At 49.2% G+C, this 12,500-nt stretch overlaps 1 protein-coding gene across 1 annotated transcript in view; it reads right to left on the bottom strand.

Moving 5' to 3' along the window:
- pard6a (par-6 family cell polarity regulator alpha) overlaps positions 1–12,500 on the bottom strand; it is a 27,256-nt gene that overhangs the window by 2,305 nt on the left and 12,451 nt on the right. The window contains exon 3 of the mRNA XM_062547691.1: positions 1–1,398. This exon is cut by the window's left edge and continues 2,305 nt beyond it. Within this exon, the coding sequence (XP_062403675.1) occupies positions 482–1,398 (917 nt within the window). The 3' untranslated portion in view covers positions 1–481. The remainder of the gene's footprint in view (positions 1,399–12,500) is intronic.

The raw sequence follows: 12,500 nt of genomic DNA, 5'->3' as shown, positions 1-12,500 counted from the left end.
AAGGCAAGTTCCATCATGACGCTCTCAACACAGCTAACAGCATCATAGAGACAGACAGACAGACGGACAGACAGACAAGACGCTCAGAAGACATCAGTTACGTTCCTCAAGAAGTGATCCTCTACACTTGGCATGAGATTCATCCGCCTTCCTTTTAGCGCCTCCCGTAGGCTGTAGATAGCCAAACAGCGGGTGTGCTCCGGCACGAATCTGGCCCTGATCTGGCAGAATCTCCACCAGATCAGCACCAAATGCCCCACCAGGGTCAGCTGTAGCTTGGGGCGGGATGTCCAGACATGAGCTCCAGCACCACGAGAGGCTGTTCAGATGGGCACGTATATGTATGGCTGTGCGTAAGGAGGTTGTGCTGAGTATGCGTCAGGGCTAGCAGTGTTTTGTTGTTGTTTGTTGATGTTATTGTAGCTGTTTGTTTGTTTGTTTGTTTGTTTATTTGTTTGTTTGTTTGTTGCGATCTCAGTTCTCACAGCGTGATGAAGTTGCCGTCCTCGCGCATGCTCTCCTGGCTGCTGCTGGTCTTGGTGGGACTGCCGTTGTGGGTGGGCGTGGTCAGCGAGCTCAGCGAGGCCTTGCTGTCGGACAGCGAGCTGTTGCTGGGCAACGACACGCTCTGGGGGAGGGGCCTCTGGCCCCGCGGCGGCGGCGGCGCCGAGAGCGAGAGCGCGTCGCCGTGGCTACTGTTGCCGTTGTGCAAGATGCGGTGCGGGGTGTACACGGGCAGGCTGTCGCTCTCGATGATGAGGTCGCCGTCCTCGTCGCTGTCGCCCTCGGCGACGCTGTTGCTGTTGCTGCACTGGCTGACGGTCTGCGACGTGGGGCTGGGCGCCGACGAGTCCTGCGACATGGCCGAGCCCCCCGACCCCGCCGAGCTGGTGCCGCCGGCCAGCGACGTCTTGCTGCCGCGGTGCACCACGTTGTTGCGCTGGTTGGCCGGCTTGACCGTCACGATCAGGTTGTGGCTGTTGGCCACCATCATGTCGGTCACCTGGTCCAGGGACTTGCCGGCCACGTTGATGCCGTTGACCTCCAGGATCTCGTCGTTGACGGCCAGCAGGCCCGTGCTCTCGGCCAGGCCGCCGCGCACCAGCCGCGAGATGAAGACGCCCGGGACCTTCTCCACGCCCTGCGGGGTGACGCGCACGCTCACGCCGTCGCGGATGTAGAAGCCCAGCGGCTTGTTGGTGCCGTGCTTGTGCAGGCGCACGCGCCGATGGGTCTCGGGCAGGATGTCCACGTCGATGATGGAGGAGATCTGGCGGAAGTCCTGGGGCATGCCGATGATGAGATGCTGCTTGGGCCTCTGCTGGGCAGGGCGCAGGCCGGACAGACCCTTCTTCCGCCTCAGGGAGTTGGTGGGGAAGACGACCGGCTCGTACTCATCTGAGACAGACACAGAGAGAGGGAGAGAAAGAAAGATGAGCATATATGTTGAAATGTTTACATTTACATATGCTTACACACACACACACACACACACACACACACACACACACACACACACACACACACACACAATTTCTTTTTCAGTTTTGTTCAGAGTAAATAATTTATTTTTTCTCTTATTTTTTTGTTCAAGTTCATCTGTTCCTCTGAATGATTTGGCAATAAAATAAACAATCTGTCATGCCAATGAAGCACATTTCAATTGAATTGAATTGAGAGATGAGAGGGATATTGAGGCGGGGTGGCGGAGACGAGAAATGACCGACCAGGGAGACATAATATGGGCAGGAGAGAGGAAAGAGGGAGAGGAAGACGTAAGAGATGCGAGAGAGAGGGTAAAAAAGAAAAAGACGAGGAGATGAGAAGAGAAAGGCCCGAGAATTAGACCTGAGAACACTTGAGAAGTCCCTGTCGCCGCTCAGCTTGTGTCTGATGGAGGTAAATTGAGGGGGTGGCATATTTTCAGCTCGCTCACCTCCCCGCCACCTTAACTGGCACTGAGTGGTTACGTAAGGCACCAGAGAAGCCCTGGCATGCTGAGAGAGAGAGAGAGTGAACGCTGCGAGGGGAGAGGCTGGCACAGGTTTCTCAATCTGCTTTAATCTTCTCCACTCCACTGCCTCCCTCCCTTCCTCCCTTCCTCTCTCTCTCTCTCTATCCCTCCCTCTTTTCATCTCTCTCTCTGTCTTCCCTGACTTGTCAGTGTGCACACTGGGGGAAAGTCAAGATTGTACCACCGTGTCGGAGAAATGAAAAAAGAAAAACCTTAGAAAGATGTACAATTGCCCAGCTAAAGACATTGTATCCACAAGGTCGCAAGAACCAGTTTTGGCCCTTTTATAAAACACAAGAAAAAGGTCAAAATCTACCATGTCAGATTAGCAATTATTCATTCACACAGAACAATTCTTTATTTAATCCACCACCAGTCCCCTCTGCTGTGAGCTCCCCTGCAACACTCATTTCTCACAACATCGGTGCCTAAAAGAATTGATAGATAGGGTTACAGCTGGTGACAGCATTACAATGAGCGGTAAGGTCACGAAACAACTGTGCCAGCACAAAAAGAGGGAGTCCATCATAATAATAATGTCAGCCGGGCTGGTATGCATGTATGGATATAACGCGGGTGGTTGTAAATCTGTCTCGGCCTTGGCTTGAAGGGCAAGGGTCAAACGGCGGAATCAGATTACATGTGCCGCAGATTAATCAAGGCTTTGGGCCCGTGCTGGGTCAACACCACAGTCACGTGAGGTGCATATCCATCTCCAGTCAGTCTCCAGTCTTCAGTCTCAAGTCTCTCTGTCTCTCTCTCTCTTTCTCTCTCTGGGCTGAGAAAGGAGGAGAGGGCTGCTTGTCTTTGGCTGTGGGGTTGCCAGGTAAGACAGTGTGCAGGAGGCAGGGGTCTTATCAAGACCCAAATCCAATTCAGAGTGACATGTGTGGGTGTATGTGGGGGTGCCAGTTTGGTTAACTTAAATCTGTAGAGAAGATGCTCTTGTGCCTCAAGTTTGACAATGGAAGCTAGAGGTGTGTGTGTGTGTGTGTGTGTGTGTGTGTGTGTGTCTTGTTATGGTGATGGCAGGCTGAGATTCAGAAAGTCATTATTCGCTTTTTCGTTGTGTTTTTACCTTGGTAATGAACAGAATGACAATAAATCTAAATCTGAATCTGGATTAACACCCTCTTAAATGAAGTCAATCTCAAAAAAAAGTCTGCGGCATCCCAGTGTTCAGCTAGCCTTACAATCAACACCTTCTGAGATAAACAAGCTGAACACTGCAGCTGCCGAATGCCAAGACCAATCTCATCAGACCAGATGTGTCTGTAAGCACTGCAACTACTTCCTCCATATAAAAAAACAACTAGACTACCACTATGATCTTATGAAATAGCACTGTAACATCCCAAACAACCCTTGACAGCTAGATCTGCCCAAACAAAAGTACAAAGATCAGATTCAAATGATCAGGGTGGGAGCAGGGTGGTGAGGGGTAACCCCCCCCCCTCTCTCTCTCTCACACTCACACACACACACACACCCATCTCATTAATTATCCAGGGAGGTCTGTGTATAACTGCCAAAGATGCCGTGACAACCAGAGCTAGACAGCCGGTGCACTCTGACCCCAGTGCTAATCAAAAGTGACACCCACCATGGTCATCTCCTAATGAAAAAGACTACAGCTCCCAGCAGTGGGGGTTGGGATATGATGGTGTGTGTATGGGGGGGGGGGGGGTTGTTTACAGAGCAGAGGGTAAGAGAAGTGTCCACATAAGTCTGTATAAAGCTGGACATATTCCCCGTGCCCTATACTTTGTGTTTGTGCATTCATGTGAGTGAGTGAGTGAGTGTGTTTGTGTATGTGTGTCTGTGTGTGTATGTGTGTGTCTGTGTGTGTGTGTGTGTGTGTCTGTGTGTGTGTGTGTGTGTGTGTGTGTGTGTATGTTTGTTATGTAAGGGAGTTATTGTCTATGTGTATGCATGTGTCAAGGTGTGTGTATGTTCTTTGCCTCTGAGACTGCCTTGAAACCTGAATGAGTGTACCCTTCCTGGCTGCGTGGGTTGGCTGGCAGGTTGCTTGGTGTTTGCTTGTGTGTGTGGTTGTGTGTGTGTGTGTGTGTGTGTGTGTGTGTGTGTGTCTGAGGCTAATGCCGCCTGCGTCACTCGTGGCTCCTCGGCAGCCTCTCCGGCTTCCCTCCCCGTCTTCCTCCATTAGTCTGAGTGTCTGGACCCCCGCTGGGAGTGGAGCTGGCCTGTTATTAAAGCCGCTCGGCAGCCGGGGGGAGGCAGGAGAGACCACTACAACACGCAGGGAGGGGGGGTGGACAGACGGGGTGAGACAGGGGGTAGGAGGGAATGAGAGAGCCAGACTGGGGGGTCAGGGAACGTTTGGCGGTCGGATTGGGGGTGTGTGTGTGTGGGGGGGGGGGGGGGGGGGGGGGTGTTATGGGGGTTTGGCGGAGGGGCTGACACTATCCACTGGATATGCGGGATTGAGAACGGAGGCACAATGTGTTGCACCCTAAAAACCCTGGGCTTCAGCGTGTTATGCTTTGTGAGATCAGAGGTTAATGCATCCTAACAACAGTGTTTGTGAATGTGTGTGTGTGTGTGTGTGTGTGTGTGTGTGTGCGTCTGTGCGCGTGGTGAACACAGTAATGCATTGCACTGGGATCAAAGGCTAATGCAGACCACTCAATACTGATTAAGGGGAGGGAAAACTTTTATGTGCTGCGGTCCACTCCTGCAATTCTGCATCAGATACATCAACAGGAAGTTGATGCACACGCAACCACACACACACACACAAACACACACACACACACGCCTAAATCAGAAAATCAGATCTAATTAGGGAGATAATGTCGTTCCATGTCGTAGATGACTTAAGAGACTTTCACTCCGTCATGAGGCTAAACTCCTAACCTGGCCTTCATGTGATTCTAGAATACAGGTGATCAGCTGACACATATCCTGATGATTCTGTCTCTGTGGCAACATGAAGTTCCTGAATTCGTGTCATATGACCTCCACGTCTGCCAGTTTTGCTGGTCTCAAGTCAGGAGTCAAATGGGTTTGTATATGCAAACGCATGTTGACATTATTGTGTCATCTATCAGATTACGCTGTCCTGAACACTCAACACACGAGTGTCAGTCAGCCGACACGTAAACAGTTCAGGGAACAGCCTACAGACTGCTAGAAAACACGCTCCTGCATTCTTTCTGCATTCCTACAGAAACATGTTTTCAAGTGACCTATTCTTTAAAAAAACGGCTATTTTTTTTTTTTAGAAGAGTTCCTTCCTTGCATCAGGAACCGGAGATAAAACTGATGATTAAGGAACAGATATAGAGCCTCAACTGAGGGCCACTAATCAGAGGGGTACTTAGTGGAACTTTTTAAAGGTTCCTTTCAGGAGTCATGCCAAGGAACTCCTGCATCCTTTCCTCTAAGGATCCAGAAAAGGCCCAAAACGAGACACAAGAGGAGCTTTAGCTCAACAGTTTCGGGAAGAGAAGTGCTGCATCTCAGCTCGATTCCCAGGACACACAAAGGGCTCCCTGATCTACTGACTCACCTGCAACGAATGAAGGAAATAAATAAATAAATAAATAGAAAGGCCAAACAATATCTGCCAGTCGTCTGCAGCCTCGGGGCACAGACACTGCGGAGCTTTCTGGACATATTTCTGTGGATTAGAGAGACACAGAGCGACTTTACCCACTTCCTCCCCTCTCCCCAAAACAAGGCCAACTAGGAACTACGGACGGAGAGTCACAAGGCCGGGTCAAAAATAACAAACCGGAGTCTGCGATCAGGGAGGAAAAAGCGTTTTCGACTCTGTTTGAGTTTGTCGAGTGACCGGACGACGTCACCCCCAAGCACTTGCATTCTAGAAAAGCAACATGCTCAAGCAAACAGCAAAACAAAATGGCGGTTTGCTCAGCCTCAGTCACAATGCGACTGCCTGTTTTTATGTATTAGCTCTGTGAAACATTTCGCCTGAAAGCTCATCCATCAGACTCCATGTGGGGTGACATATCTTGCTGGTTTCTGGAGGCGTTTCTGTTCCTCTGAGCCACCTCTGTGCCCCAGACCTGAGAGAGCGAGAGTCCCCCAGCACTGATTTGTACCTCTCATAACCCCCCCCCCCCCCCCAAGATGGCCCTCACATTGTGCCTGTGACACAAACCAGAGCCGTGAGTATCAGCCACGGCCCCGGCCAGCAGCACAAACACAAACACAAACAGTCGCTGCCACGTAGCAAAACACAATGTGTTCAGTCAGTGATGCACGCAGGCACCCTCCTGTCTCCTGCTACGAAAACCCACTAACAGCAAAGCCCGCAAATCTAATCAAGCCAGAGAGAGTGACGCTATCTGGCTTTCCTCAGGAGGGAATTTGCAGGAAAAGTTGCAGACACAGGGACTCCATTTCTGTGGCGCTGTTCCATTTTAGAAAAAAAAACAAAACAAACAAAAAGAAAAACGAAGGTGACACTTAATTGCCGTGTCCTAAGTATTACTGTTATCTCTCCACCCTCTGTTTCTTTATGACTGGCTTGATTGAGCAAACACAACCTCCCACCACTGGCCAGGCTACACAAACACGGCGTGGTCACTCTAAATCCGTGCCCAGTGGCTCGTTTTACGGCAAACTGTGCTCCTTTGTGCACCTGTGTGTGTATGGAACGCCGGCGCTTATTGATAGTGGAGCTACACCTACTGTATGCACAGTGTGTTATTGTAGTGTAGTATGGCATCTCGAGTCCGACTTCACGCTTCATAATGCGGTGTTTTTGCAAAGGGACGGCGCTTATTGACCATGTAGCCATACATCAGCGTGGCAAGTTATTATAAAATAATACGTCTTATTGACTGAGAGCCTATTAAATTACAGTAAGTCTTCCGGCACTGACTTGCAGAGTGGAATGGGCTACAGACACAGCCATTACTGCAGTCGGGTCGTTTTTTTTTTTTTTTGTTTTCAGCCATGCAGACTCAGAGATAGTGTGTGTGTGCCTTGTGCCTTCCAGTGTGTATAGTGGCAGTGTTGTCTGTCTAGGTCAGACACAATAGGGTTTTTAAGCGAGCTGGCTGCACTGTCTGATAGAGCGGATGGGTCTGTCTCTCTGTCTGTCTGTCTCTCTGGCAGGACACAGGCAGGGTGGTGGGCAGGGGTGGCTGGCGGGCGGGTGACGGCAACCGTGCGCTCACTGCCACTCCGTGGTGCCGCGGGGGCTCGCTGAAGTGACAGCCAATTCCATTTGGATTAATCCAACTACACTGGGCACAGCTGTGATGACAAATATCCCTGTGTGTGTGTGTGTGTGTGTGTGTGTGTCTGTGTGTGTGTGTGTGTGTGTGTGTGTGTGTGTGTGTGTGTGTGTGTGTGTGTGTGTGTGTGTGTGTATGTGTGTGTGTGTGTTTGTTTGGTTGCTTGTGTATGTGTCTGTGTCTGTGTGTGAATGTATGCGTCTGTGTTTGCTTGGTTGGTTGGATGTTTGCGGGTTTGCATGTGTGTGTATATATATATATATATATATATATCATATATATGTGTGTGTGTGTGTGTGTGTGTGTGTGTGTGTGTGTAAGTTTAAAGCTACATACATGCAACCCATACAGATTCACTTTAGCAGTGCCCTTATGAATAGAAGATGCAATACCTAAGAAACAAGTGGGATTGGGATGACGTGTTGCACCGTGACTGTGAATGAAGGCGTTTGGGGTCGTGAGTGGAGATCTGAGCCGGACATGGCTCTGATTATAACCATGACAGTGCATCCTCCCACACCAGATCAATGACAGAGCTTATCACTGGATGCTGCCCATTGCAGGAATCATTGGATTACACAGTGCTGTGGCAGTGTTTATGTGTGAGTGAGTGTGTGAGTGTGTGTGTGTGTGTGTGTGTGTGTGTGTGTCTGTGTGTGTGTGTGTGTCTGTGTGTGTGTCTGTGTGTGTGTCTGTGTGTGTGTGTGTGTGTGTGTGTGTGTGTGTGTGTGTGTGTGTGTGTGACCGTGGAACAGATCTGCCCGTATTCCCCCTCTATGAGACAGTTGTGGGCTGCAAGTGGGCCAGCTCTGGGCCAGAGGTCCCCTCTATCTCGATTCCTCCCGTACAGAAGCAGACCGTCCTCGCTGCTCCACCTGTCTCCTGTTACAGCTCCGGCCTGGTGTCTGCATTGTGTCCCACGGTTGGCAGAGGTGTCACCAGGCCCTTCCTCTTACAAGCACCAGCGCACTCTTGTTTATTATCAGCTCCCAGAATCTCCCTTTGTCTCTTTCATTCAATTTGTCTCAACTTCTATCTCTTTCAAGGTTACAATGAGCAGCAATACACCCAATGAGAACCTAAGCTATTTTTGGGTCTAAGGTCCCATTCTTCTATTGTACAGTAATACAGTCAGTTAGCTCAAATAGGGTGTGGCAGGCTGATAGGCCAGGCTGCGCTGATAGACGTACAGTACATCAGTTCTGGTTTCTGTTGGAGTTTGTGTGTGTGTGTGTGTGTGTGTGTGTGTGTGTGTGTGTGTGTGTGTGTGTCTGAAGGGACTATTCTGTTCTGTCCAGGTCCTATGACACTGACCTCATCCCAACACACCAACCATCTGGAGGATGACGCCCTGCCATATGGTCACCACGGCAACCCCCCCTGCCCCACCGATTTGGTCAAAAGTAAACAGGAAGAGAATTTAAGATTCATCAAAATCTACACTCACACACTGTCCACACTGGACGGTGTCATCAGAACAGACGCAGAATTGCATAACGCAGACAGATAGTGACCGTAAGACTACCTACAGCAACCTAGCAGGACTCCCAAATACAAGGTCAATACCTTACACATATACATGTGTGTATACATATGCAATGCACAATATACAATATCTAGTATAATATGAAACAGACACTGAGATTCTGTAAAACATAGTATATATTTATGGCTGGTATATGACATTAGTATAAGATAGCAAATGGTATAGTGTTGTGAGGTGGGGATGTTGGCTCTGGTGCCGGTTCTGACGGATTCAGGGCCAGATCTGGGCCAGGCCCAGGCCAGAGTCCAGGCACCATTGGCTACTATCTGGGTACTGGGACGTGAGTAATGGGGTTTGTCTGAGATTACCCATGGCTCTGCCAAGGCTTCACTCTAATCCCTGTCTCAGATTATTACTGAGATACTGCCACGTGTGTGTGTGTGTGTGTGTGTGTGTGTGTGTGTGTGTGTGTGTGTGTGTGTGTGTATGTGCGCGCCAGAATTAGAGAGAATGAGACAAGAGACCTCTGGTTTACACACACACACACACACACACACACACACACACACACACACACACACACACACACACACACACACACACACACACACACACACACACACACACACACACACACACACACACACACACACACACACACACACACACACACACACACACACACACACACACACACACACACACACACACACACACACACTGGACTTTCAGTAATCTCATGGTAAACTCCACTGTGTCTGGGTAAATAATCAGAGCTCTGAGCAACAAGACATTGTTAACAGCACTGCTGCCGCACAGTGCTTCCTCAAACACTCCACATGTTTCCTCATTAAAGAGTCACAGGTGAGGCCAACACTCTCCTTCCTCTCACAGGCTTGTTCTGGCTCTGGGTTTCCGTTGAAAACTCGGGGAACGCTGAAGTGTGTGCGTGTGTGTGTGCGTGTGTGTGTGCGTGTGTGTGTGTGTAGCGCACCTACTCAAAAAGCAATGTTATAAAACTAATTCAATTCCTTGAGAGTCGCTATCTACAAATGGATTGCGAGAGTGTGTATGCATATGTGTGTGTGTGTGTGTGTGTCCGCTCAAACACTCTCTGTTCATGATTTAAAATGTTGACAGCTGGCAGGTTTAGCAAGCATTCCATTCATTCTCCCTTCAACCCCCCCTCTCCATACACACCCTTTATTCTCCCTGACTCTCTCTCTCTCTCCTCTCTATACCATGCAACTACAGGCATACCCAAGAAATACTTTAAGGCAGGTACAACAGCTCACTATTGTCTGTTCGACACACACAGACACACACAGACACACACAGACACACACAGACACACAGACACACACACAGACACACAGACACACAGACACACAGACACACAGACACACAGACACACAGACACACACACACACAGACACACACACACACACACACACACACACACACACACACACACACACACACACAGTGACTGTGACAAATTCTAATCAGTGTGCTGCTCCTCCATCGAGTCTCGTTCTAAACTCTCATTCACAAACCGGGGCCTAAAAATAAGACACTGAATAACAAAACAAGCACGTCATCTGGGGAGTGGTGCTCAAAAGCTCTCACCATCTCGCTCGGGCCTAAATTTAGCGCAAGCCACTTTTAGCCCCGACACAGTTAAAAAGGGAGAAAAAAAATACAGAACCGCATATATCCCACTCCCTCACTGTCTCCATCTCTCACACGCGTTTGTCTTTCTAGCCAGCCCCCTCCCACCCCCCCCCCCCCCCCACACACACACGCCTCCACCCACCCCTCCACCTTCTCCACCACTGCTGATATCAAAGGCGCATTTTCCATTTGAATCGTTGTCATGGCTCCAAGGCACAAACACATGCACCTGTACCTGTGATGCTCTGACAAGCCCTGTCTACACTGTGCTCTGACAGACACAGACACACACACACACACACACACAAACGCACGCACACACACACACACACACACACACACACACACACATCTTACCCCCCGCTCTAAGCATATGTTATATATTATAAAGCATAACATTAATAATGGGATAGGAACACAGCACTTGCTCTTACTTTGGGGAATGGAAAGTCTGTTAACCAAAGGGAAAGTTGGCCATCATTATCAAGGCCAATACCATTTGTCATGTTTGCTTGCATCTATCTTTAACAACATTCATTTGTTAGTGTAATGGCCTAGTCTATTACATGAGAGACTTAATGTTGGAGCTCACGATATACTCAAGTTCGTGGCACATTCATTTTATCACAGTGACAGCTGGTAATAAATATTTGCCATTTTCTGTTTGCTCCAACAAGTATTTACTCTTCTTTGCTCTTGTCATCATGTCCCTTGTTTACAAAAGCGTTTAACTGAAAACGGAGTGTGCGAGAGATCTAGAATAATAACCTGAGATCCGAGGAGGAGGTTATTACGTGATCTACGTAGCGAATGTACATATGATTTCAGAGAGAGACAAGTTGAGAACTGAAATGCTATACTTCTCCAGCACCGTCCAAAACACTCATCAACTTCAACCTCAACTTCCTATAAAACCTACGTCACCTCTGACTCCAAACAAAGCATTTAGGAAACACGGTTCATACCAACAGTAAACAAGAAGTTCACCATTCTCATTTTCTGTTACTACAATAGCATCACGTGATCGCCAATTACTTGATGAAGAATTTATATAACTTCTCTGGCAACTGCTCGAGTAACTGCAACTCCAAACAGACACATTTAATAAGATAAGTATCTATCTACAGTATCTATCTATCTATCATTTCACATATACGTGCACAGAAAGAGGCAGACAGACAGACAGACAGACAGACAGACACACACAAACACACACACACAGAGAGAGAGAGAGAAGACAGGAGAAGCAGATGAGTGCTGTGCAGAGGGACAAGGTGCGCGGTGGTGACACAGATCCGTGGTGAGGGTCTGAGGTGGCAGAGGGCAGAGAGGGCTCTGTGGTCCGTCTACTGCAGGTGCCCGCCTCTCCCGAGCTGACCAGGCTCTGTGGGCACGGAACCTCACGGACAAAGGAAAACAGCCCCTGCGCAGGAACGCACACACACCTGCATGGCAGATGTTCCTTCCCGGTGCACTCATCTCTCCCCCTCACATTCCTTTTCTCCATCTCTTCATCACCATCACCGCAATTTCTCTCTCTCTCTCTCTCTCTCTCTCTCTATCACCCTATCACTCTTCATCTTGTGTTCTCACTCTCTTCCTTCTCTCTCCCTGCATGCCTTGCAGGCTGCCATCCATTCTTAGCATGTTTTCTCCCGTTTTTCATCCTTTCTCCTCTGTTCTCATCATCCCCCCAGCCGACCCCCCCCCCCCCCCCCAACTCCGCGTTTGCTGGAGCCTCCCAGTCGGCGGCGGCTCACAGCCTTGTTTTGAGGTGGGCTGGTTGTTACTGCAGAAGAGATCTTATCTCTCCATCGGCGCGCTGAGGCAGTGTGTGCTGGCAGGAGCTCCAACTCCGCCACGTGCCAGAAGGACAACGATAGCGCCTCAATGTGCTACACTGAGCAATTATGTACTCATTATGAGAAACACACACACACACACACACACACACACACACACACACACACAAACCCAAACATGCCTTTACACGAACACATACTGTATATTAACCCAAATGAGCATGCGTGCTTACGCCTAAGCACAATCACACACACGGAATATGTGGTCAGTCATTCACATCTGCACACAGACA

This window comes from Sardina pilchardus, chromosome 10 (genome assembly GCF_963854185.1).
Source record: "Sardina pilchardus chromosome 10, fSarPil1.1, whole genome shotgun sequence".
NCBI classification, from domain to species: Eukaryota; Metazoa; Chordata; class Actinopteri; order Clupeiformes; family Clupeidae; genus Sardina; species Sardina pilchardus.
Note: the sequence above shows the minus strand (reverse complement) of the source record. Positions and strands in the feature narration are given on the sequence as shown.